The sequence below is a fragment of the Mesoplodon densirostris genome, chromosome 6 (genome assembly GCF_025265405.1).
Source record: "Mesoplodon densirostris isolate mMesDen1 chromosome 6, mMesDen1 primary haplotype, whole genome shotgun sequence".
NCBI lineage: Eukaryota > Metazoa > Chordata > Mammalia > Artiodactyla > Ziphiidae > Mesoplodon > Mesoplodon densirostris.
The window spans coordinates 122091451-122119432 of record NC_082666.1 but is presented as its reverse complement, the minus strand read 5'-3'; the positions used below and the strand labels follow the sequence as shown (position 1 = coordinate 122119432).

At 45.3% G+C, this 27982-nt stretch overlaps 1 protein-coding gene across 1 annotated transcript in view; it reads right to left on the bottom strand.

Annotated features, from left to right (window-relative positions):
• The window catches only part of DOCK5 (dedicator of cytokinesis 5), a 216239-nt gene that overhangs the window by 134619 nt on the left and 53638 nt on the right, over positions 1 to 27982 (bottom strand). Inside the window, exon 2 of the mRNA XM_060102585.1 lies at positions 20805 to 20888. Coding sequence (XP_059958568.1) covers positions 20805 to 20888 — 84 coding nt within the window. The remainder of the gene's footprint in view (positions 1 to 20804; positions 20889 to 27982) is intronic.

Below are 27982 nucleotides of genomic sequence, written 5' to 3'. Positions count from 1 at the left end.
CTATGTCCTATAAACCCAAGATGTTACAACACAGACTGGGTCACTTTCAGAGGGGAATTTATCTGTACTTTTGTCAATAATGTTTTTGCACAGCTGTCCATCACAGAATTATACTTCTGAAACCTGTTGTTTTTGAAAACTTTTTTTTTTTTTTTTTTTACCTCCTAAGTCTTCTCTAGAATTGTGGTGTGTGCATAACCCCTATCTAAAGGCTCAAAATTACCACGCTGAATTTTACAAAAGTGAACGCTTATGTTCCTTGTTCCTTGGCATTAGGTAGTAGCAGAACATTGTCTATTTCTGGAGTTTTCATCATAGACTGTCAGGACTCCATAAATTCAATAGCTTAAATGCAAGGGATTAGTAATAGTCCAAGAGTAGGTTTGCTCATTTCCACATTACCAACCAGGGTTGTGATATAAGCAAGAACATGATTTTCCAATTAATCCCAACATTTAAAGCAAGATAATTACACTTAAATATGGTATGCTACTGAATGCATATCAACAAGCAGCTATAATCAGTAAGTTGTGTGAACTGGTCAGAATCTCAGATGCTTTCTTAAATTAGAAAATGAAGGAAATGGTGGGGGGATGGTGAGTCCAGAGGACTAGTCTCACTTATAATTAGGTGAAATGACCATCTCAAAAAGTAAGCTTCCAACAACCATGTGGAACATCAAAAGTGATTCTACGCTAAGTGTTGCTCTTCAGGTCAGGAGAAGTCATTTCTGTTTTCCTGGGACTGCCCCATTCCAGAATAAAAATCTGTCCTCTCCAATTTAAAAATATCAGAGAGTCCCTTATTCCATTGTCAAAGTCGCTTACTTTATCTGGTTTCTCAGATCATCTCCATCAGCCAAGACTCCATCACCTGCTCCATTTCACCTCACCTGTTCAGATGCATCTCTGGCCACTGCCCATTTCCTGGCTCCCATAGGACAGGTCCCTTACTCGGCTCCCCGCCCCCCCTACATGCAACCATTCAACAAATATTTATCAAGCACTAGTTTAGATACCATGATGCAGTGGAGAGCGAGAGTTATCATGAAGATTACACTCTAATGTAAAATAAATACATATATAGATAGATAGATGATGATCTCAGAGAATGGCAGTGCTAGGAAGAGGCACTCAAGGAGAGCACATGGCAGAAAATGATTAGTAAACATGGGACATGATGTCACATAAGGTGCCCAAGGAAAGGCCACTGTGAGAAGCTAAATGGAACCAGTCATGAAAGAGGAGACAACAACAAGAAGGTGGTCAGAGGGAGGCATGATTCTGGGTCCTGACTGCCTATTAGATCCAAAATACCAATGCCTGGGCCACATCCCCAAATACTCTGATTTAACTGGACTCAGGGGGGGCCCACGCTTCTACAAAGTTCCCCTGGTCATGCTACCATGCACCACACACATAGGTATCATGGACCACAGAGGAGTTGGGGTTTTATCCTAGGCACAAGGGGAATCCCCTGGAAGGTTCTAAATGACATCAAGCCTCACACTTTTAAATGATGCTGCTGGCTGCTCTATAAGAATGGATTGTCGAGGTGAGACACAGTGGAGAAAGGACACCAGTGACGAGACTGGCAGGTACCACGAAAATGGGGAAAGATGAAAAGACAGAGGACCTATTGTGAATCGATAAGAGCTGCTCACGATTTAGCTCGGACTAGCCATTAACTGGGGGAGGAAACGCAAATCCTCAAGGGCACTTAGGTCTTGGGTGTAAGCAAATGAGTGGACGGTATTCTTCTTTGGTAGGAGAAGACTGAAAAAAGAAAAACACTAGGGAACAGGAGACAGAGGCAGGAGACCTATTTGGACTTCTGCTTCCCATCCTGAACAAGTGAGCCCTGAGCTATTAGGTAGGATGGGGCAACTTAGGCATCTGCAAAGGTGTGGGTGGGAGGATCCACACGGGACCAGGCTGGCATGGGCTGTCAGAGCCCAAGTAGAACAAGGGGTGCATCCATGTGGGCGTGTGGGGCTCACATGGGGCGTTAGAGCCTGAGTGGGGTGAGGAGAAGGCTATCCACACGGGACTTGGGGCGGGGGTGGACTGCCACGGGTAATCAGAGGTGAGGAAGCCGTCCACGTGGGAGAAGGCGGTAATGAAGATGGGGAGGGGCTACACACAGGGGAATTGATCAAATACGCAAACATACTAGAAGGAGTGGAAGCCAGGCTTCCTGCTGTCACAGAAGGGAGTTACAAGGACAGAAAGCGAAAATACTAGAATGAACCCTGTGATGCTGAGTTGGAATGGAAGGTATCCCCGTGTACTCATGACTTTCAAAATGCGTAGAGAGGTCAAAATCCATAGAGGTGTTAATCTATATTTATACACACATGCAATATGAGCCCTAGCTCTGCTGACATACCTGTTTAGTTTCTATTTTTCTGACCCTAATGCAGCTGACGGAGATCTCAGAAAGAAGCCCTGGAACTGGCCCAGAGAGCATCCAGACCGAACTGAAGCCAGAGGACACAGGATTCCATGAGGAACAAATCCAAGGAAAAAAAATGGAACTGTGAAATTATCTCATTTGTCTGAACATATTAGAGGGAGGCAAATGATTCTGTCAGAAAGTCTGGCTGTGAAATAGAGGTAGGTCCACAGAGAACCAAGAAAAAAGAAATAATACCTCTAGAAAAACCTAGTATTCAAGAAAGGAAATGTTATCAAGGTAAATGGATAGGTTCTGCTTGCTTATACCCCATGGGCACAATACTCTAAATAATAACTATTTTTTAAAAAACAAAAAAATTGGGCTTCCCTGGTGGCACAGTGGTTGAGAGTCTGCCTGCCGATGCAGGGGACACGGGTTTGTGCCCCGGACCGGGAGGATCCCACATGCCGCGGAGTGGCTGGGCCCGTGAGCCATGGCCGCTGAGCCTGCGCGTCCAGAGCCTGTGCTCCGCAACGGGAGAGGCCACAACAGTGAGAGGCCCGTGTACCGCAAAAAAAAAAAAAAAAAAAAAAAGTGAGACAGAATTCAACCAAAAGGCATTGCTCAAATATTACTGAACATTTTTGTTGGAAACTACCTTGAAACCAGTTTGAGTCACATGTGAAAAATCAGAGCTTTGACTACAGTTTCTCCACTGCTTTTACTTTGTTCTGTGCCCCAATGACAGTATTAATCTTACTCACTTTGTGCTCCAAAACGGATTCTGAACGAGTCCTGCTATTTCCAAAAGTTCAACACACACTGGAGATTCATTTATTCATTCAACAAACAGATGCTTAGAAGAGCAAGACCTACAACATCTCCATCCTTCTTGGTCTTGTTTTATAACAGGAAGAGAAAAACATATACATGTGAACACACAAGGCTATGAATAGTCATTTCATAAAGAGCTAAAAGTTATGAAGGAAGGAGTGACAATGCACCCCAGTGTTCACTGCAGCACTATTTACAATAGCCAAGATGTGCCTAAATGTCCATCGACAGAGGAATGGATAAAGAAGATGTGGTATTTATATACAATGGAATATTACTCAGCCATAAAAAAAGAACGAAATAATGTCATTTGCAGAGACACGGATGGACCTGGAGATTATCGTACTAAGTGAGGTAAGTTAGACAGAGAAAGACAAATATCATATGCATGCAGAATCTAAAACAATGATGCAAATGAACTTATTTACAAAAACAGAAACAGACTCACAGACTTAGAAAACAAACTTATGGTCACCAGAGGCGAAAGGTTGGAGGGAGGGATAAATTAGGAGTTTGGGATTAACATTACATACTACTATATATAAAATAGATAACCAACAAGGGCCTACTATATATCCCAGGGATCTCTACTCAATATTTTATAATAACCTATAAGGGAAAGGAAACTGAAAAAAGAATAAATACATACGTAAGTATACGTATGTTTAAATGAATCACTTTGCTGTATACCTGAAACTAACAGCACTGTAAATCAACTATACTTCGAGTAAAAAAAAGAAGAGTGACAAGTGGAGGTGGGGTTACTTCAGTGTATGTGGTTAGAAAATTCTCTCTGCGGACAAGCAACGGGAGCTGAAGATTCACATTGCTAATGTGGTCACTCATTTATTATACATAAAAACACTTATTCAACCCCAGCTGCCAGACACTGTCTTCAAGGAGGAAGGAAATAGATCGTAAACAAATAATGAAATACAAAAGGCCCTATTTTTAACATCTTTATTGGAGTATAATTGCTTTACAATGGGTGTTAGTTTCTGCTTTATAACAAAGTGAATCAGTTATACATATACATATGTTTCCGTATCTCCTCCCTCTTGCATCTCCCTCCCTCCCATCCTCCCTATCCCACCCCTCTAGGTGGTCACAAAGCACCAAGCTGATCTCCCTGTGCTATGCGGCTACAAAAGGCCCTTTAATGGTAATGCTTGGAGACTGGCACACAAAGGGAGGGGTATGAATATGCTGAAGGCAATTACTGACCAGGACTCTGAAGATCTTTTTGAACCATAAAAGCACCATTTAGATGTGTAAGGCACAGAGCATTTTGCAAAATCTCTCCTCATTTTGCAGTCCCAGGATAAATTTGTTTCCTCTCTGCCCCCTCCATCAATAAATTATTTTTTTATTGTGGTAAATTATACATAACATAAAATTTAACATTTTAACCATTTTTAAGTATACAGTTCATTGGCATTAAACACATTCACACTGTTGTGAGATCATAAATAAATAATTTTTGACCTCCCGGGAATTAAAGGCAAGAAACAGATAGGGAGCCATTGTTTCTATGTACCCTCACTGTGTGTGTGTGTCAGGGGAGGGTCCATAGACGAGAAGCAGGTGCTAAATCCTGTTGTTTTTTTAAGTGTCACTGGCCTGGTAGCTCCCTGGGTGAAGCACAGTTAATTAGGCCAAGGTCAAAGTTCCATCCCTCGTGGGCCAGGTAAGCCTGTCAGGTTTCCATGGCCACAGCCTGCCCTCCCAGCCCCAGTAAGTGTCCCTCAGAGAGATGGGTGAGGTCCCTCCCTCTAGGGAAGCTGAGAAGTAGCCACACTGGGTGCAAAGCCCTCCCGGGACAGCCGGCTTGGTTGCTGCATCTTTATCTGAAGGCAGCACAGAGCCCTGGGGGTTCAGGATGTCCATTTTCTGAATGCAAGGACCATCTCAGTGAGGCTTTTGAAACTAAGTCCAAAGGCAGAAAGTGGAGGGATACAAAGACAGTAAAAGACGATTCTATTCTTTTGTAACTTTTTGTGAGACAAATCAGTCATCTGGGTTAATGATCTGATCAATTTTGTGCCTTTGAGACAGGCACATCCAGTAACTGCTGGAAGTCTGAGCTCCAAAGAACTCAGAGTTCACGGAAACTTACCCACACCTCAAAAAAGAGGAAACCCAGGCAAGGAAGTGAACAGGTTGTCCAAAGTCAAGCAGTGACTTACTAGCTAAGCTGGGGGTCCGAGCACAGGTCTCCTACTGCCCAGTTCATAGTTCACTGCCTCCCCAGCTCCCCTGCTGGGGAGATAGGGCAAATGGGATACTTGCTCAACACACTGCCTCTCAGAGGAGGGAAGCTTGGCCACAGAATCCTCTCAATAGAAACCCCACATGCACAAGCACGGCAAGTCAGCAGAAAAGAAAGAGATATGGTTTCCATCTTTTATTTCTTGAATGAACAAGGAAGTGACCTGTCTTTGCGGTACCTGGCACACAGCAGACACTCAATAAACTTCTGATGAATATATTCATGAGAGAGAGAACTCCTAGAGCTAGTGGCCATGGATGGAACAGACTGGTGCAAGGTCCACTAAAACCTGCTCCTCTGGGGTGAGATCTGACTGCAAGGTCTGAGACACCCTTCACCTCTCTCCCGGGAATCCTATGCCCAGTAGGCAGAGTGGGGTGGGGCCCGAGCACCTGACCAGGAGGCCAGAAAAGAAGAGGCAGTGCTCCTTATAAGGAAGATTCGTTGAAATCAAAAGGCCTGGGTCTCCATCCTGGTTCTGCGCTCACTAGCTCTGCGGGACTCCATTTCTTCAACTATTAATTTCAAGTAATTAAGGCTTTGATCTCTCAAACATCCTTCCACCAAAACATTGCTTTCTCCTCCCCCATTTCCTCACCTCATAAAATCTAACTCCATAGCTAACAGGCAGAGGTTTGCTCTGGTTGCCTACCATGGAGGGTGATGGTAAGGCTTCTCCTTTCAACCAGCACACACCTCCTCAGACAAACGGAGACACCTGGTCCAGGCAGTGGACCAACGCGAGGAGTGGGTCCAAGTCACAGTCGACAGAACGGAGGGGTGACATACCCAAACGTCCCCCACAAAAGTGGGAAATCTCTCTGTGACCTCACAGACGCCCCTGAAGCTCAGTGAGAGGGAAGAAAGAATTTCCTCCAGTCTAATCAACCTACGGACTCCGGTTTGCCCATTCCCTTTCAATTTTCTAGATATGGCTTTTTCTTTCCTTCTTTCTTTTCTAAAGCAAAGTAATCCTGGCAGCCGTTCGTCCTCCTGGCTCTTGTCTCTAATTCCCCTCTTCTGTGGTCCGTTTCTCTAACTTATACAACCACTTCAAGCAAGCCAAAATGAATGGATGCAACATGTAGCTTTCTCAGTAGTAGCAATGAATTTGCTGTACCTTATTCTTCTATTGGTTTTGTTATCATCACACCAATATTTGCAAGATGGATGAGAAAGCGGTACAGGTTTGTGGCTGGCTGAGGAATCAGTTCATCAAGCAAGATACACTGAAGGGGACTTCTCTGGTGGCACAGTGGTCAAGAGTGTGCCTGCCAATCTGTGCCTGCCAATGCAGGGGACACGGGTTCGAGCCCCAGGCTGGGAAGATCCCACATGCCACGGAGCAACTAAGCCCGTGTGCCACAACTACTGAGCCTGCGCTCTAGAGTCCATGCACCACAACTACTGAGCCCACGTGCCACAACTACTGAACCCCGCATGCCTAGAGCCCATGCTCCGCAACAAGAGAAGCCCGCACACAGCAACGAAGACCCAAAGTAGCCAAAAATAAATAAATAACTAGATAGATAGATAAATTTATTTAAAAAAAAAAAAGACACATTGAAGGAGCCTCGCTTTTATAAGGAACTATGCTGGGCTCTGGTGGGGGGCCTCACTCAAGGAGTTTGGGCCTCTAATAAACCCCAACTCCTGATCTGGAAGACTTTCTAATCTAATTGCTAGTAAAACAGAGACACACAGGTGAGGGGGGAGATATAAACTTGCCTGTCTAGTTAACCAGGATTTCTGGAATTTCAGTGCAGACTGCTTTTTCCGTGAAACCACCTAAGCTGCCTGAGAAGGACACTGAGATTAGAGGCGAGAGATGAAGGAGGGAGGGAGGCTCCAGGAAGATAGGAAACTCATCCTGGGCAGAGGCGCTGGAAATACGTGAGCCTTCGCTCAGAGGACGAATCAGCTGAAGTGAGGAAAGCCCTCCAGTGTGACCCCGCCCTGAACCTAAGACCCCTTCCACCTGGTCCCCTAGAAACCTGCTCCAAGTTCCTCAGTGGAATGCCTCTTAAAGGTGAAAGTGTGAGACCACAGCATTAGACTCCAAACGTGAACCGCAGGGCCCCACTTTGTGGACCCGGACGGCCAGGGGTGAGGAGACACCGCCAGGGGTGCGATAAGACAAGCAGTGACAGAAGCAGAGGTGGAACCCAAGAGTGGTGACAGCGTTAAGAGTCCCGGTGGCAAAACATCAGAAGCAAGAGGAAGAATATGAACCACGTGGGACCTTCCCAGAGCGTCAGAGCCAAAGACCACTGGGTCCGATCCACGTGCCCTATTTACTAACTCAGATGGGAGGGCACAGCTGCGGACCCGAGCTATACAACCACAGACACGCAGGGAGGGAGAGACTGCCACAGGCTGGGGGGGGGGTGGTCAGAGACACTTCCAGAGACCTCTCTGCTGATCTCATCCCAGACCCACCTGCCAGACCTAAGAGGCTTGGACAGACCATCCGTAACGGTTGCCCACTGCCTCCGTCATGCTTCCCTGGAGCGTGTGGATTGCAGGAGGGGGACTAATCTCTCTGGGGCGGGGGTGATTCTGCTCTGCTACCCAAATACAGACATGGCTACCTGCTCGGAGGAAGTCAGCTGTTGAAAACTGGCCAGGGAGGAGGTGTGTGTGGAGGGCAAATGAGGCACCCAGCACTGGGGGGGGTGAAGCGGGTCCAAGCACGTGGTGAGCTCAGAGGGCAGGGAGGAGACCGCTGGCCAGAGTGACTAGTTTGCATGGAAGAGCCACGGAGGGAAGTTAAGTCCAGAAAGAGCTCACACCCTGATACATTTGGGGCAACGGGAGACTCGTCTGATCGCCATTCAAAACGCAGAAGAACCTAACCGACTGTGGAAAACTGTCCGTTATGTCCAAAATAGAAGTGTTATTTCCTCAAAGGCCTTGGGACATGGAAAGCACACTCTCATTGGATTCCATGGGACCCTGGGTGGGAATCACAGCTCTGCCATTTCATAGCTGTGTGCATGTCTTCAAGTTTCCTAACCTTGATATTCACATTTATTAAACAAGCATCAATAACTCTGACCTCCCAGGACTGTAAGCACTGAGATGCAGTACCTGAAAGCCCTTCGCTCAATGCCTGGCACGTAGAGGAATGGAAAACGCCAGAGCTGGAATGGTGAGGACCCCAGGACATAATCCAGGGACCGGCTCCTACTCTTACGGCCGTCATCTGCTTCCTATGCTGATGACAGTAGGAGACTCTGTGGAGTTCTTTTTCTGAGACATGTCTCTGTGCTCTCTGGAAGGAAGACCAGAACCTCTCTAAATTATTATTAAATTACCGATGACAAACACAGCAGAAGCTGGAATCAAGCTGGGGGTAGCTTCTCCCCAGAGCCCTCGGGGCTGATAAGAAGACATACTTTTATTTTCCAACAGAATAAGTTCCCTGCCCCAAGCAAAGGGTAGGGAACATGACTTTAAGGGAACGAGAACAAGAAAAAGTAGAAGAAACAACTTGGGCGATAGAAAAACCATATGACAGTGGCTACAACAAACAAGAAACACGGGGCCGAACACCCCAGGGCCTGAGCAGAGACTGGATACAGCCTAAGGAGAACTCAAAGGTCACCAGAATAGGTGACTCTAAGGTCTGGTTAAACACTCAGTGGGCAATGAATCTGCCAGTAACACATATTAAAGAAGAAAAAGTCCCCCTGACCCATACCCTTCGTTTCCAACGATAACAACAGATGCTATTCCTGCATGGTGAAAACTAAACAAGCATTCAAGATTAGGAATTTAGTGTACATTGTTCCTGTCATTTAAAAGACGGGCTAAATTGCTAGGTACAGGTATTTAAAATCTATTTCATGGGCTTCCCTGGTGGCGCAGTGGTTGAGAGTCCGCCTGCCGATGCAGGGGACACGGGTTCGTGCCCCGGTCCGGGAAGATCCCACATGCCACGGAGCAGCTGGGCCCGTGAGCCATGGCCGCTGAGCCTGCGCGTCCGGAGCCTGTGCTCCGCAATGGGAGAGGCCTCAACAGTGAGAGGCCCGCGTACCGCAAAAAAAAAAAAATCTATTTCATTTGTCAAAGTGAAATGCACACACATTTAATACTCTTGTTGAAAAGACAATCATTAAGGATGCCTATACAGAATATAAGGGTTAGACAAATAATCTTTAACGAGAATCTTCCCTGTCTTGCCTTGTCCTTCCCTAGGTGTAGCCTGAATTACACATGGAGGTGAGGCCAGGAAAAGAACTGCTGTTCTCGAGCTTTTGTAAGACTCCTTTGTAGCACGTAAGTTTTACAGGTAGCGTGTTTTCTGCTCTTACAACACTTTCTATTGAATGATTTGCGTCCGTGGGCTGAATAAAGTGGGGGCGCTCTAGCAGAGGGTTAATATTTATGACGCCTAGGCCTCCTTATATGCTTTTAAAGATCATAAATTAGTGACATTACCATGAGCAGAGCAGAGGCATCTATGTATCCTTCTCTCTCCAGATACAGGCAAGAGGAGAAACGTCTAATTCCAATTTGCCCTCAATCAATTTTGAACTTTCCTCTAGGCCTTTTTCTTTCCAAGAACCCTTCAGAGTCTTCTTACTCAGTCCCAGGATGGTTTGATGGGCTATAGGTTGCAATGGGGATGACACATCTAAGGCACTTTTTTTTTTTTTTCCTGGTACGAGGGCCTCTCACTGCTGTGGCCTCTCCCGTTGCGGAGCACAGGCTCCGGACGCGCAGGCTCAGCGGCCATGGTTCACGGGCCCAGCCGCTCCGCAGCATGTGGGATCTTCCCGGACCGGGGCATGAACCCGTGTCCCCTGCATCGGCAGGCGGACTCTCAACCACTGCGCCACCAGGGAAGCCCCTAAGTCACTTTTGATAAAAGTTACATGCCAGTGTGTGTGCATATGGCTGAACTGCTTTGCTGTGCAACAGAAACTAACACAGTATTGGGAAGCAATTATACTCCAATAAAGATCTATTAAAAAAAAAAAAGTTACATGCCAAGTAATGTGAAGGCCCAGCATTCAGAGGTGAGAAGACAGCCTGAGTGGTCACGTACGTGCCTGGGACGCAAGGAGCCTGCTCATCACTTTGCCGCCTTCTGAACCCCTGGATCCCACCAAGAGCCCTTGGAGACCAACACCAGAGGCTTCCTCACGAGAACCTTCCTCTACGGCATCCCCAGTACATCTCTGCTTTCAGGCTGAGCTTGCCTCCTTCAGCACGTGGGCCGCGGCCCAAATGGGCCAACGCCAAGTACCAGTTCACGACGAAGTAACCGAATGAAGGCTCCACTCAGAAAACGGTTCCGAACCTGATCCTAGAAGATTCTACACTTGCCTATACGCAAATAACACAAATTTTCAAGATGGAATGTTAGAAGAACATTCGAGTGTATCTCAAAAGGAAAAAGAGAAGGCATTCTCTTTTTTTTTTTTTTTTTTTTTTTTGCGGTATGCGGGCCTCTCACTGCTGTGGCCTCTCCCGCTGCAGAGCACAGGCTCCGGACGCGCAGGCTCAGCGGCCACGGCTCACGGGCCCAGCCGCTCCGCGGCATATGGGATCCTCCCAGACCGGGGCACGAACCCGTATCCCCTGCATCGGCAGGCGGACTCTCAACCACTTGCGCCACCAGGGAGGCCCAGGCATTCTCTTTTGGATAAGATTAAACCTGAGGTGGGGGGAGGGATAAACTGGGAGATTGGGACTGACATATACACACGACTATATATAAAATAGATAACTAATAAGGACTTACTATATGGCACAAGGAACTCTACTCAATACTCTGTAATGACCTACCTGGGAAAAGAATCTAAGAAAGAGTGGATATACTTATACGTATAACGGATTCACTTTGCTGTATATCTGAAACTAACACAACATTGTAAATCGACTATATGCTAATAAAAATTTTTAAAGATTAAACCTGAGATGAGACTTTTCACCAGCTCTACTTTTTAATTAGTTTTTTTTTTTGTAAACACCCTCCTACTGCCACACACGTCTATGGAAAAACACATCTCGGGAACATGTGTCCCCAGGAGTAGTAGCTGACCAGCTGTCCTTAAGGTAAAGGTCAAACAGATGTGGGAAGTGACCAGCACACTCACCAAAATGCCACAAGGCCTACCTTGCATTCAAGGCTCAAGCCAAAACGTTTGCACGCAATGCTTGTCGTAAAATCCAAGCTGTTGGGCTCACTGCCATTTACGTTTGAGAAAGGCAGTTGTTTTTCTAACTAGAACACGGTGAGGTTATGGATTCTGAATTACAATAAAGTTTCAATTATCTTGACTAATGGGGTAACAAAAGTAAATGAAAGTTACAAATACATCGAATGCCTTATTTCAGCTTAAACCCAGTAAACTTTTACACATACTGTTAAGAACTGACTTTTTAAAATCAATTTTGATTTTGTCTCTCACTACTCTTATGGTCATTGGGCATGGCTGACCAAAGAGAGGAGGAAGTGAATAGAAAAGAGGAACAGTAAACGGATGACAAGACTGCCAGGCCGACTCACTGTTGCACAGGATAGTAGGAGATGACAACTTCTCAAATCAGAGAATCAGTTTTGAAAAGGTTTGATAGGACCTTACTGTATCATAGGATCCAATGGAGGGTTCTTTTTCTGTTTTAATTTTATTGAAGAATAGTTGATTTACAATGTTGTGTTAATTTCTGCTGTGATGTTATACACATATAAATTCTTTTTTCATATTCTTTTCCATTATGGTTTATCCCAGGATATTGAATATAGTCCCCTGTGCTCTACAGTAGGACCTTGTTGTTTATCCATTCTATATATACTAGTTTGCATCTGCTAACCCCAAACCCCCAATCCTTCCTCCCGCACGGCAACCACAAGTCTGGTCTCTATATTTGTGAGTCTGTTTTTGTTTTGTAGATACGTTCATTTGTGTCGTATTTTAGATTCCACATATAAGTGATATCCTATGGTATTTGTCTATGTCTTTCTGATTTACTTCACTTCGTATGATAACATCTAGGTCCATCCATGCTGCTGCAAATGGCATTATTTCATTCTTTTTTATGGCTGAGTGATATTCCACCGTGTACATACACCACCTCTTCTGGATCCATTCCTCTGTCAATGGACATTTAGGTTGCTTCCATGCCTTGGCTATTGTGAATAGTGCTCCTATGAACATAAGGGGGCATGTATCTCTCTGAATTATAGTTTTGTCTGGATATATGCCCAGGAGTGGAATTGCTGGATCATATGGTAATTCTATTTTTCGTTTTTTTTTTTTTGCGGTACGCGGGCCTCTCCCTGCTGTGGCCTCTCCCGTTGCGGAGCACAGGCTCCGGACGCGCAGGCCCAGCGGCCGTGGCTCACAGGCCCAGCCGCTCCACGGCACGTGAGATCCTCCCGGACCGGGGCACGAACCCGCGTCCCCCGCACTGGCAGGCGGACTCTCAACCACTGCGCCACCAGGGAAGCCCCTAGTTTTAGTTTTTTGAGGAACCTCCATACTGTTCTCCATAGTGGCTGCACCAACTTACATTCCCACTAAGAGTGCAGGAAGGTTCCCTTTTCCAGTGGAGGGTTCTTAATACCACATCTCAGAAAGATGCCTATTAAGCCTCTTCTTGGAAAAAAAAGTCCTCAAATACACTCTCTTCTCTTTTATGCCTCTGTTAGAAAGTTTTGTCAGCTATGGAGCTAAAATTTAGTGCCATGTAACTTTACCTACCCATCATAATACTGCCCTCTGTGCTTACTCAAAAAATCTTGCTTTATAAAGATGAGACTCAACACATGTAGAGCCCAAGTCATAATCCATGTCTATACCTTTTCATATCATAAGGTAGTGGATTTCTTGATTAAGGTGCATTTCAAAACTGACCTCATTCCACACAGAAGAAATATATATGTTGAGGACCTCCTGTATACAGACAAAGGCTCCTTTTTACTTCAACTTTTCAGGATTGCCTGTTTCCTCTGGTTCCAATACAATCATTTGTGCTCTCCTCTGGGTCTTTACCAAATTACACTGAAATCATATAAAACTTTATGGCGTACCTGCCTCGGCAGAGCTTGGAACGCCTTTGAGACATTATCTCATTTTGTTATTTCCAGCGGGAGCCAGTTGTGCTATGTTTACCCCCAGAAATCACTGTTAACACCAGTCACCCTCTCTCCTAAGCTTGTGAGTGGTTTACGGAGCTGAAAATGAGTTAAACAATGGATATGAATCAAAGGCAGGAAACCAGTACCCATTGGTGGAACAACAAACCCTGAGCCTGAAATCACCTGTGACTGGAATTTGGATAATTACAGGAAAGGAGAGCTTCATGGCAGCAGGGATGCTGAAACCTTACTTTTCAAGTCACTTGCATTTAATCACTTTCAGTTCAAAGAGTGATCCGATTTTAGACGAAATGACCATGACACAAAGAGAGTTCAAATGTCTTGCCCACGGACAGTTACCTTAGTTAAGACAGGGACAAAGCCATGCAAACTAAAGTGGTCCTTCTCCTTTCACTCTCCATCACTTTCATCCGCCTCTGGTCTATATAACACCATCCTTTTCTCCCCATAGCACTTATAAGTATCTGAATGCTTATGTTCACATATTTTGTTCACTTGTTTTGTCCATCTCTTGAATGAAATCCCTGTGAGAGCAGAAACCTTACCATTGTGTCACTCAGGTGACCTCAATGCCTAGAACGTCTCTTGTGGTCAATAAATGTAGTTGGCACAGAAGAGCATAATACTTGCTCAGCGAGTCCTGTTGAATGAATAAATGACCACAGCTGGAACCTCCCCCAGGTATCAGTGCTTTTTCAGTCATGCCCATGGATCTGGGGTGGGAAAGAACACTCAGACGGAGAACAGCTGTCTAACTGCCAACTCTTTTCTGGTTAAAGAAGCAAAGACGTGGCAGTGACTACAGGCAGGCCAGTGCCAAAGCAGAAGAAAGGCAAGGACACTTGTTTTAGTCCTTGAGGATTTCTGTTCCCTGAAAAAGTTTCTGAAGGCAAACAGTTCTTGGTGGTCTATAAAAAATGAGCAATAGGGCTTCCCTGGTGGCGCAGCGGTTGAGAGTCCGCCTGCCGATGCAGGGAACACGGGTTCGTGCCCCGGTCCGGGAAGATCCCACGTGCCGTGGAGCGGCTGGGCCCGTGAGCCATGGTCGCTGAACCTGCGTGTCCAGAGCCTGTGCTCCGCAACGGGAGAGGCCACAGCAGTGAGAGGCCCGCGTACCGCAAAAAAAAAAAAAAAAAAAGAGCGATATACAGCTTCTCAGTCAATTCTACTCCCTTCCCTTATTTTTAGTAACAAATGACATTCGGGGCAAGGTTACAGAGAGAAACGGTGATAAGGGATGAGGAATGGCAACTCTCTCATGTGGACTGTGGTCTCCTGTTCTGGAGCCAAAGCTCAAGCAATCAGTCTGGCAGTTCCCCAAAGGTTAAACACAGAGTTACTATAGGATCCAGCAATTCCACTCCTAAGGAGACACCCAAGAGAAATGAAAACATATATCCACACAAAAACCTGTAGTTCATGGCAGCAGCATTATTCATAACTAAAACTTGTAAACAATCCAAATGTCCATCAACTGATGAATAAATAAAATGTGAACTATGCCTACAGTGAATATTTTTTAGCAATAGAAAGATATGAGGTACTGACTCATGCAACAACATGGATGAGCCCCCAAAAGATCATTTTAAGTAGAAGAAGACAGTCACAAAGGACCACACATTACATGATTCCACTTACGTGAAACGTCTAGAAGAGGCAGACCTAGAGAGACAGAAATTCGGTTGGTGGCTGCCTGGAGCTGGCGGGTAAAAACCACTTACGGGTAGAGGGTTTCTTTTGGGGATAATGAAAATGTTCTGAAAGTAGATAGTGATATGGTTGCCCTACTTTGTGAATAGAGTACTTTGTAAATAATTATTGCATTGTATACTTTAAATGGGTCAACCGGATGGTATTTGAGATCTATCTCAATAAAGCCGTTATTGGAAAAAGCAGCTCACGCGGTAACCAAATCCATCATGTGGTCTGCACAGGGCAGGGCAACGCTGGCGTCTCATAGAAGGAGCAAAGCAGCCCTGCCCTGTTCTATCGGGGGTGCTGCGGAGGTGGCCCCATCCCCCTTACTCTCCACACTACCTTGCTTTGCTCCCACAGGCTTGCCCTGGTCTCCCATTTATCTTCACTCATACAACAGGCTTGCTGAGCACCTACTGTATACTGGGAGCCATGCTAGGCACGGGCCCTGCCGATGCAGGAGGAGAAGGCCTCAAGGAGCTACCACTTCTGGAATCATTCATTCAACCACAGGGAGGAAAACAGCAAAAGGAGAGTCCTAAGTGGTATTCTGTTGTGGGCAGAAAAGAATTTTTCAAGTCCGGGTTCCAGAAGGGTGAACTCATGTCCACACCAGAAGAGCCCACCCAGGTCTGGTATGCAAATATCTCAAAGGCAGGGTGTCTGGCGGGGTGGGACCCCTGGAGTCAGCGCTGACAGGAAGCTGAAAGACACAACCCCCGCCTCGCAGGCCAGGGCCATGAAATGGTTGCCAGCACCACCCTTCAATTCCATCTGGCAGTACTGTGGGTGTTTCCACTTTGTTTATTTTTCTAAAGGAAAGAGGAGATGGGGGAGGAGGGCTTGAACACAAGTTATTACTCAGCATTTCCATCATGTTTAATGTCTGCAAAGCCCTCCTGCCCTCACTGCGTCCTGAACTGCCTCGAATAATCAAGAAACTTGAGAACCCAGCCAAGAACTCAAAGTACTTAGCAGATAGAAGTACCTATCACTGCGTCTGGCAATGCACGCACCATTAAAAAAAATTAATCCCATAAAATAAACACTAGTTTAAACCTTAAGCCAGTATCATCATCTCTGTAAAGCTGACCTGCCACTTGGCTGTTAATGAAGTGAATAAGCTCATGCTCTAAATCTCCCCTTTCACACCCTGACACATGTCCACTTTTACAGAACGGGCACTGACATCCTTCTTTTTTAAATTTTGTTATTCATTTATTCGTTCATTCATTCATTTATCTACTTTCAGCCACGCCTTGTAGCGTGTGGGATCTTAGTTCCTGACCAGGGATCAAACCCGTGCCCCCTGCCTTGGAAGCACGGAATCCTAACCACTGGACCACCAGGGAAGTCCCTCATGTCCTTCTTTGAAATGAAAGAATTCTGTGGCTGGCCCCCCAAGCATTGTATGGTAACAATTAACAAGACAATTGGCTTCTTGCTGTCAGGACCTACAGCACCTGGATCATCACAGTCCAGATGCCGCAGTGATCAAGTAACAGTTTTTTGTATGACCGTCAACTGGGCCAGCACTTCTGGCAAGTATACGGCTGTGTAAGTTGTAATATATTAGAGGCACTGTGGCTTTTGGACTCAAACTCCGGAAGGTATTTGAAACAGACGTGTTTGCGTGTTTCCATTTATATTCAACCAAGCTTGGTGACCACATTAGCTTGGTCCATAGGAGTGCTACTTTTAGGAATGCTCATTGGTCGACTGGGAGATCACTAAGTAAAAATAATATGCACACTTAAAATTACCATTAATATGAATCATGTGAGGACCAAGTGTTTCAATCAACTATTTCAAGAAACACTGGGGTCACATAAAAATGAAAAAAAAAATTTTGAAAACGTATTTAAAAGGTATCATTTACTTGATTTCAGATCAACTCTGTGCTCTTCCCTCCCACACTCTGCAGGTCAATTAGAAAAGCCTGACAATACCCGCCCCCCCCACACACACACGCTAACATGGTAAAGTAAAGAATTACCAGGTCTAGATCTGAAAAATAACAAACTCAGAAAGGCCAGTATTGGGGGCTGCTTTCCTCTTGGGGCATCTGCTAAATTAAGAAGAGTCCTGAGCGGCTAAGCAGCATTTCTGACAGCCTTGTGAGGTCAGGAAAGCCTGGCACCGCCAGTGAATCGGCTGCAATTTCAGACAAAAAAGACTCAGGAAAAAAGCATTACTGCAGATGAAGATAATGATAAAAAGTTTTACAAACAGGAATTAAAAGTTGGAATTGTCTAATATAACAATTCTAAAATTGTATGCACCTAAAAATAGTTCTGAGAATACAGAAAGCAAAAAACTGACATCACTGTAAACTGACGCAAACTGCAATCATGGTGGAAGATTTAACACAGTTCTCTCAGCAACAGAAAAAGCAGAAAGAAGGTTAGCATATAGCAAATTTGAAAAAAAAAAAAGTGACAAAATCATAATCTAATTGTCCTCTATAGAACTTTGCACCCAGTAATTGTAAAGTATACATTATTTTCAAGCCCATGGAAACTGAACATGTGCCTTTTACCAGTATAATGGAAAAATGTGTGTCCATAAAGACTAGGTAGAGTAGATTAATTTGGCCCCAGACAAAGCTGTATGACCTAGTAAGGCTTGAAGAGACTATGGTTTCAATATGTAAAGGAGTTCAAGAAGATAAGTAGGACTTCCCGGTGGTGCAGTGGTTAAGAATCCACCTGCCAATGCAAGGGACACGGGTTCGAGCCCTGGGCCAGGAAGATCCCACATGTCACGGAGCAACTAAGCCCATGCGCCACAACTACTGAGCCTGAGCTCTAGAGCCCGCGAGCCACAACTACTGAAGCCCACGCACCTAGAGGCCGTGCTCTGCAACAAAAGAAGCCACCACAATGAGAAGCCCATACACCGCAACAGTAGCCCCTGCTCGCTGCAGCTAGAGAAAGCTTGTGCACAACAAGGAAGACCCAACACAGCCAAAAATAAATAAATAAAATAAATAAATTTATATTAAAAAAAGAAGAAGAGGGCTTCCCTGGTGGCGCAGTGATTGAGAGTCCGCCTGCCGATGCAGGGGACACAGGTTCGTGCCCCGGTCCGGGAAGATCCCACAAGCCGTGGAGCGGCTGGGCCCGTGAGCCATGGCCGCTGAGCCTGTGCGTCCGGAGCCTGTGCTCCGCAACGGGAGAGGCCCCAACAGTGAGAGGCCCACGTACCGCAAAAAAAAAAAAAAAAAAAAAAAGAAGAAGATAAGTAGATTATCCCTAGTGTCTTGGTGATGCCATGGAATCAATGTTTGGCTGGACCTAAGATGGTGAGAATAAAAATGGAAGAGAGGGGTTTCCTTGGTGGTGCAGTGGTTAAGAATCGCCTGCCAATGCAGGGGACACGGGTTCGAGCCCTGGTCAGGGAAGATCCCACATGCCGCGGAGCAACTAAGCCCGTGCTCCACAACTACTGAGCCTGCGCTCTAGAGCCCGTGAGCCACAACTACTGAGCCCGTGAGCCACAACTACTGAGCCCACGTGCCACAACTACTGAAGCCCACACACCTAGAGCCTGTGCTCCGCAACAAGAGAAGCCACCGCAATGAGAAGCCCGCGCACCGCAACAAAGAGTAGCCTGCACTAGAGAACTACAGAAAGCAACTAGAGAAAGCCTGCACACAGCAACGAAGACCAACACAGCCAAAAATAAAATAAATAAATTTATTTTTTTAAAAAAAAAGAGGAAGAAAAAGAATAGAGTGGGAAGCGTCCACACAGCCCTCCCTCCCTTCCCCTGCCCCTGGAAGCTGCACGAAGACATTCTGAAGTGTGTGACGGGGAGAAGGATAATGCAAACCACCAGCCCTCTGCCTAAAACTAAAGGGAGGAAGAGTAAAAGCAGAGGCTTCTGTGCAATGTGGCAGACGGCCTAGCTTTCCTATGGCCGAGCCCTACTTCCTTTCCTTCGGACCTCCCATCTCCTCTTCCCCATCCTGTGTCTGTCTGCCTGGCCCTTGGAAGCCGCACTAGACGACCACCCTTGCCATGCCATCATCAGAACCATTTACATGGTGGGGGGCAGACCCTGCAAATCCAGAGTTCTTGTCCTAACAAGCCTTACCCTATGAGAAAAATCTGCCTAGCTCCCCACCTCATTCCCGCCCCAATCTTCAGAGAGAATCAATGGACCCTCAATGTTCTTTGCTTTGATCCTCAATGTTAGGGGCCTAGAGACATGTTTGTTGTGCTCTGGGCATTTGGATTAGAAATGTGGATACGTGGATGAGTCCCATTAGGATTTAGAGAGCTTGAGTTGGAGCGAGAAGCCTGCGGCTGGGCGGGGGAGGGGGTTGCAGACATGACCTGTGCTCTTCAGATGACCCGGGAGCCCTGGGTAACTGCCCAACAGCCCACTTACAGGTTAACTGGGACCCCCTCCCCAGCCCAACCTAGTTGCAGGAAATATACTAGTAGGCTTTCCGGACCTAGAGTCGCCTGACCTAATTCTCTGAAGGAATCTCAGCAACACCAGTAAGTCTCTCCCTCATTTCTCCCCAAGTCTGGGAACATTTAGTGCTGAGAAGAAAGAGCCACTTCAGCAGCTGGGCTTCCTTCGAGCTCCCGCCAGACCAGAGGCACACATGTCTCCTCTGGAGCCAGTGCTGCGTCAGGCCCTTCTGCATCCAGTCACATTTTTTTGGGAATTTTTATCAGTTTATTTAACTATTTTATCTGAGAGAATTTTACAAAGAAATAAATGTTTTTGCCTTTTAGAATATGAGTTGAATTATATGCTTTTCCTATTTATTTTCAGTACCTATGAAGAGATAGCATCTTTCATGTATTAAGGTCTTGCTTCATGAGAAGTCACTGGAAATCAACAGTGCTTCATCTCATTTGCTTCTGTCACTAGTTGTATGACGTGAGGCACCTTATTTACTCTGAACATCAGTTTTCTCAACTACGTTAAAAAAGTGAGCATGGGTTAACTTGTGTAATTTTTAAGAGTTCTATATTTTTGAGAGTCAATAATACATATTTTTTCTTAATTAGAAAAAAACCCTTGCCCTGCCACCCTTAGAGGATTGCCATAAGAATTAAATAGGATGGCGTACGTATAACAGCACTGAAACCTCACAAAATGCAGCGTCACATATTTTGGTTTTGTTTTTTTTTTGGCTACACGGCGCAGCATGCAGGATCTTAGTTCCCCAACCAGGGATCAAACCCATGCCTCCTGCAGTGAAAGCGTGGAGTCTTAACCACTGGAGCACCAAGGAATTCCCCAGAGTCACATATTTTGATTCTGGTGTCTGGGTATGTCTGAGCTCATGCACTCAGCTGGCTGTTTTGAAATCACCCACAGTCCAAAACTGTATACCCTAAGCACTTCTTGGATTTTCACTAGCATCACTTCAGATGTAAAGCACGTTGATATTTGCTCTAAGTGCCTTATGAATAAGTAACTTCTACTGTTTGGGCCTTGCTCCGTGTCTGGCAGAAGGCCATCGAGACTTACCCTCATACATCTCCAGGATGTGAACCGTGTCTCCAACCTGCAAGGACAGCTCCACATCTTGAGAGGCACTGTAGTTATAGATCGCTGGAAAGGAGAAATAAAAGAGGCAAATCATGGCATCAGTGGCAGTTAAAATACAAGTCACCAAACACATTAAAAAAAAAAAATACGAGTCACCACAGGGCCCATTCAGTGGTTAGTGAACCACTCCTCTAACAAATAACCCTCTCCTTAATCATTTCAGGTGAATCGCCCACTGGAAAGCAGAGCGCATCCTCCTGGGCTCCCATTACTGGTATGTTACAGTCATACTTCCAACCAACAAATATTGGTTGGTTGCCTACTATGTACCACATACTGTGCTAGAGACTGGAGACAGAGTGTTGAAACACAGAGATGTGGTCCCTATACCAGGGATTTTTAATAGTTTAGTACGGGAAGAGATATAGTAAATATATTATTACAGAAACAACTCCTTAATTAAAATGGTGATAAGAGTTATCAGCCTACAACACCACTGAGCTTATGATCTCTAGGGCATAGGGCGAGCCGTCTCCCGGCTTCCCTGACACAGTAACTGGCAGCCAACGGACCACGTATGAGTCCCACCCACCCCCCAGTAATAGACTAACACTGGGTGGCTGCCTCGCCCCAGCTCTAAGTACCCTGGGGAAATGGGGTACCCCCAAGGTGACCTCCATCACCACAGTCCTTAGGACTGGCAATGACTGGACCACAATCATACAAAACAGTTGACTAACTCTTGTAACTCCAAAAGAAGAAGGCAATGTTATTTTAAGATAGGTAAGAGCTCTGAAGAGACATTTTACCGAGAATCATATATGATGACTAATAAGCACCAGAAGAGACGTCCAACAACCATTAGTCATCAGGGAAATGCCAATTAAAACCGCAACGAGATACCACTTCTCACCCACCAGAATGGCTATTAATTTTTAAAAGGCAGACGTGGCAGGAATGTGGAGAAACTGGAACCCTCATGCATTGCTAGTAGGAACATAAAATGACAAAACCTCTTCGGAAAACGGTTTGGCAGTTTCTTAAAAAGTTAAACATAAATGTACAAGCAACCCAGCGATTCCGCGCCCGGTTATCTACAAAGAGAAATGGAAACATGCTGACACAGAAACTTCATGTGAATATTCATAGCTGTTGCGGTAGGCAGAATAATAGCCCCCCAATGATATCCACATCAGATTCTGGAATCTGTGAATGTTTCCTCAGGTGTCAAAAAGTGTGAGTTAGTTAAGGATATGGAGAGGAGGTTAATCTGGAAATTCAGGGTGTGGTCCAAACAAAATCACACGTACCCAGATGAGAGAGAGACAGAGGGAGTTTTCAGAGTCTCACAGAAGAGAAGGCAACATGAGGACGGAGCCAGCGGTGGAAGTAACATGACCTCAAGTCAAGGACTGGCGCGACCGCTAGAAGCTAGAAAAGACAAAGGACGGAATCTCCCCTAGAGCCTCTAGAAGGAGCACAGCCGGTCAACACCTTGATTTTAGACCTCTGGCCTTCAGAACTACGAGAGAATAAAATCCTCTTGTTTTAAGCCACCAAGTTTGTGGTAATTTGTTAGGACAGCCACAAGAAACCAATAGAGAAGCATTATTCACAACAGCTGAAAACTGGAAACAATTCATCCACTGAAGAATGAGTGGATAAGTAAAATATGGTCTGTCCACACAATGGAATATCAGTTAGCAACAAAAAGGAATGAAATAGGAACACATGCTACAACACGGATGCTTCAAAGACATTATGCGAAATGAAAGTCACATGCACAAAACATACGTTAGGCTTCCATTTCCTTGTAACGTCCAGAAGAGGCAAGTCTTTCAGTGACAGAGGGCAGCTGATGGTTTCGTGGGTTGTGGGTGGGAATAGCGACAGAGCACAACAGACACCAGGAAGCTTTACAGAGAGACGTAAACCTCCTAAAACTGGATTGGATTGTGGTGATGGTCACAGAACACTGCACATTTACTAAAAATCAATGAACTATATGCTTAAAGTGGGTGGATTTTATGGTATATAAATTAGACTTCGATGAAGCTTTTTTTTTTTTTAAGGTAGATTTATTTCTTGCCCTCTCTCATGATGAGTGAGCTGCATCCTTTCAGGGAAAAAGAACCACCTTAGAGATTCGGTTCTAACCACTGACCTGACCATCCAAGGAACCCACGATGTTCCCCATCTCTGCAGCTCTTATGAGCACATGAGGCTGGTCACTCAATCCATCAAACCATCTGCCAGATCCCACAAGGCTCATTAAGAAGGGAAGAAAGGGATCCAATCCAATCATGGTACCTACTGCTCTTTCCTGAGCCTGCGATGCACCGAGATCAGCAGGCTGACTGCAGGTTCCTCACAGTCAATCTATCCCAGAACGGAAGGAGCAGACCTCTAGCCCCATGTTTTCCAAGTGGCCTCTCTTTTTGAAGAGAATCACCCAAATATGTGCTCTTCTGTAGTCCTGGCACAGAAGTCTGGACAGATGATACTGGAACTGGTTTACTATTGAGCTTGTGGACTGTAATATGAATTCAGACTAAGACCAGGCTGATGAAGCGGGCTAGCAGAAACTGCACAGCATGCAGAAGGAGTTAGTTCCTGGTTCCTAGACTTCTTCGTGGGCCACGAGGCCACAGCTACTGAGCCACTGAGGTTCACTTCCTTCGTCTAACTGCTACTTGATTCAAACGTTTTGCCCACTAGGTATACTGCTGGGTCTCCATAGAAAATGTAGATCTCACATCCCTGAATCCCTGGAGCCCCCATTCACGGCCTCCCCCCAAACTGGCCCCGCCAGCAGATGGAATCAGGAAGTAGAGAGCTTGCTGTGTCACAATGTGTTGTGTAATCACCAAGCTTCACCTCTTCCTCACACTTAGTCACCAGGAAAGTAAGCAGAAGCTCTCTAAGGCAGCACCTGGCACCGTAGCTCCAAGCTACAAACACCTACCAAGGACTGCTGTAAACACACACACACGCACACACACACGCACACACACACACCATAGACTATTATGTTTCCTTAAATCCTAGATTCCCGAGCCTGACAATCAAAGTGCTCCCGAAATTATCCTGGCTGTAATTATCCACCTTTGCCTCCATCATCTGCCAAATCCCACCCTCTGCTCCGGTCAGGACTCATAACCTCCCCTAAATTCTGTGCTCAGCTCACGGTTTACCTCTGCCTGGAACAACAGCTTATCTCTTTCTTCCTCACACCGTAAAGCTCACATGCACAATGCAGTTCGACAAATGATTACTGACTCCCTATCACCCTGCAAGGATCTCTTTTTTCTCCGAAGTCCCGCAATTTTTCCTTTAACACAGTTTGGGCTTTAGATCACAGACAATCTTGTGTTATCATCTGCCACCGATCAGAAGGTAAACCCTTCATGAATGGGGACCTGGTTACACATGACTTTGTGCCTTTCACATTCCAAGGCACTGGATGAGGCCCAAAGAAGGTGCTCAAGGCACAAGAGTGGCTTTTATAAAACCCACCAATCGATTCAGTTATTCACCACTTCTTCCCCAAACTTCAAGGTACTTCTGCTTCCCTCAGAAGCAGCAGCTGTGGTTTCCCACCACTCATGAAAGGGATTATCAGATCACCTCTCTGGCCTCTCTTTTGCTAATTATACAAGAGAATCTGCCTTTCCAACCCAAGCCTTCAAAGAGCTTCACATGGGAAACACATTCTTCAGCAATGCCTTCCGCTGGAGTGACAAGTCACCAGTTAGAGGGCATTTGTACTCCCTGTTGCATGTCTTTGGGCAGAAGTACTAATAAGATTTCCAGTCACTTACAATGTCATCGATTTACACCAACGATGCACTTTAGAACCACGCCCTCCCCATCCCCCTGCTTAATCCACTTCATTTCCGTTGTAGTTTATGATTTCACTTCCATATGGAATATAGTAATTGTATGGAGTGGGTGCCAATTACCATATTATTTAATGAGGAAACTGAGACTCAGAAGGGGTCAGCACCTTGACCCGAGGAGTCCCGCTTTACCAGCAGCAGAGCTGTTACTGACGCCGTCCTGTAAAGACCCATTCATCCCATTTTACCAGGCTGGTCCACGATGCCAAAGGGATGCCCTGGAAGAGCCTGGCAGCAAAGAAAAGAACCTGATAGTGTCTCAGTATGTTGTCTGCCTTAGAATTATCTCATTAAACGAGACCCCCAACTTCCCCAAACACTCTTTATCGTACTGGGTTGGCCAAAAAGTTCGTTCTGTTAGTGAATACAATGTTCAATGAAGTTCTTGGTGAAAATGAAAAATGTCTTTTATTTTTACTTAAAACCAAACAAACTTTCTGGCTACCCCAATACAGGTTGGTGATCATGTTGTCTGCTCGTCTTGTGCTATTTCAAAAACAGGCATACAACTCACATGCTCAGTGGATCATGTTTTCTCCCTGGAATGTGAATAACTGTTACAGAGGAAGACAGAGAAAGGAGAAGTAAAGGAAACCCTTTGGGTTAAACAAAGCAGACTCAGTTCTATCAGTTACACATGCATGACCTTGGATGAGTTCGTCTGGGCCTCAGTTTCCCATCTGTAAACAAGGCATGGACCAGATGACTCTAAGGGACCCTATGGCTCCAACAGCCTCTCATTCACGAGGTTTTGATAAGAGGCAAGAGAAACAAGTTGTGTCGTTTGGAATCAGCAGGCACCACCGCAATGTCTTGTTTTGTCTGAGGAAATTAAACAAGAGAAGGGAGTCGCTGTGTATGAACCGCCTTGCTGGCTGCTATGTACAAGGTTGGGAAAGACAAGCTGCTGGAATTCTGCCCCGAGCAGCTTACTGTTTATATCGCAAAAGTATAATTTTGCAGAGCCAACTAGATAAGACAGTATGTCTACAAATGTAAAGCAGTTTGCATTTTACCAAATCTTTGATTTGGCCTGGCCTTTTCTTTTAAACCAGACTTTCATGAGAGAGGAAAAAAGGGAAGAAATTTGAGGTCTTAGCATTATGCAACAAGAAACCAACAGAATAAGAATAGTCTGATAGGCCCCACTACGAGGATTGATTTTGACAATGAAAAGTCGATGGGTTGCTAGTAATCTTTCTGATAAATTAGGCTTTTTCATGAATCCTCAAATTACAACCCCCTGAAGAATAACTAAAACATGACGTTTTCTATTAGGCGTTTGGTAGCGTCTGTGAAAGAAAGATACAGCAAACACAGAACGAGGTCCTGACTTGAGTTGTCTGCTATTCAGAATGTTATAAAGATGATCAAACTTCTTCTTTTTCATTATTATCTTGATCTGCCTACTTTCAGCCATTAGAACTATTAAGACTAAAAAGGCACATCATGTCTTTATCTTCACCCTGGGGTCAATGCAATAATGTCCTAGAAGGCCAAGTGGACTTTTTTCTTTGGCTCTTTAATTCGAGTCTACTACAAGGATGAGACAATCAGATTCAACAGAAAGTATGACCCCAGGAGTTAAAAAAAAAAAAAAAATGTGGTTTTACGCTGATCATTCCAATTAGGCTCCAGACTGGTCATCCAGGTCAGGGGCTGTCAGATGAGGACAACAGCTTCTACTTGTCACCAGCAGTAACTCCACAGGGGCAGCTCTTGGAGGATTCTTTTTTTTTTTTTTTTTTGCGGTACGCGGGCCTCTCACTGTTGTCGTGGCCTTTCCCGTTGCGGAGCACAGGCTTTGAACATGCAGGCTCAGCGGCCATGGCTCACGGGCCCAGCCGCTCCGCTGGGGATCATGTGGGATCCTCCCGGACCAGGGCACGAACCCGTGTCCCCTGCATCGGCAGGCGGACTCTCAACCACCGCGCCACCAGGGAAGCCCAGTCTTACAGGATTCTTAACTTCGTTTTCTAGACCTTTAGAATTTAATGACCAGTTAGGAGATTTAAGGACCGGTTCATTGGTTATTCTTTAGAAATCTCTATTTTAAGGATTACATCTATTTGTGGCTAGAACAGATAAATACATCTTTAATGGGAGAGGTATTTCACAGATATAAACTCAACTATGGTTTATTTATTTCCTCATGGGTACCAAAGGATTACCTCCAAGCCATCTCATTTAAATTAATATGAAATTAAATTTACATGAAACATGTAAAGCTAACACAAGGCAACTCAAAATTGCAGAATAGAAAGTATTTGTTCTACAAACACCAGGTGTTTCCCCACAGTTTGTCTATGTAAGAAATGGAGGCACCAGTATGTTCTTCCAAAGAGGAGAATGTAGCCGAGCCTCTAGGAAGACGACAAGCCCTGGTAGACACAGGGTAAATGGCAGTCACCTTCCCTTTCCCCCTTTCTTGCCCTGTCTGGCTTCCCACTTCGGGCATGGTGGCAGGCACATCCTCAAAGATGGACACAACTGCCCTCACCAACAGGACAGTGGAAGTCATTCAATGAAAACTGGGGGTCAGGAAGGTCTGTACAGGTAACGGAACAAGCTAGCCTCAACAGTCCTAACAAGGTAAAGCTGGACAAGGAAGGGCAGATGTCCTTAAGGACAGCAAACGCATTTCACTGCAGGCAGCTAAGTACAAAGCTCCCCTTAGAAACAGCATGAGAATCGGGGAATAGTTCAGTATTTTAACCATTTTCTTGCTGCCCCTTCCAAGCATGTCTGCAGTGATTCAACTGAGGCGTCAGGGTGTTACTCAGAATACCAAGGATGCCTCAATCGTGGACTCACTATAGCACTCTCCATCTGGGTATAACACTGAAAGTACACATCCTAATGCTACCATGCTTATCCTTCTACTAGCTTCTCTTCTTTTCAACTGATCTCTTTCTTGTTAAGGAAAAGTAAAAGAGAAAAAAATCAGAGGGCAACTACGGCAGGGTTTTAATGAAGAAGTAAAAAAAATTAACTTACTAACAAGTCCAGAACACCTTCTCCTAATCAAATAAGGTATTATTTTCAGGTTCTTCTTGGTATGCATTCTTATTAAATAAAAATGAGACAGATCTAAGATAAAAAAGGTCGGATCTAAGATTGGGCTGAGTTTGCGGCATCTATCTTATGGACAGAAATCATAATTGAGGAATAGAGAATCTAAAAATAAAAGCCGGGACTTCCCTGGTGGCCCAGTGGTTAAGCATCCATGCTCCCACTGCAGGAGGCTCAGGTTAGATC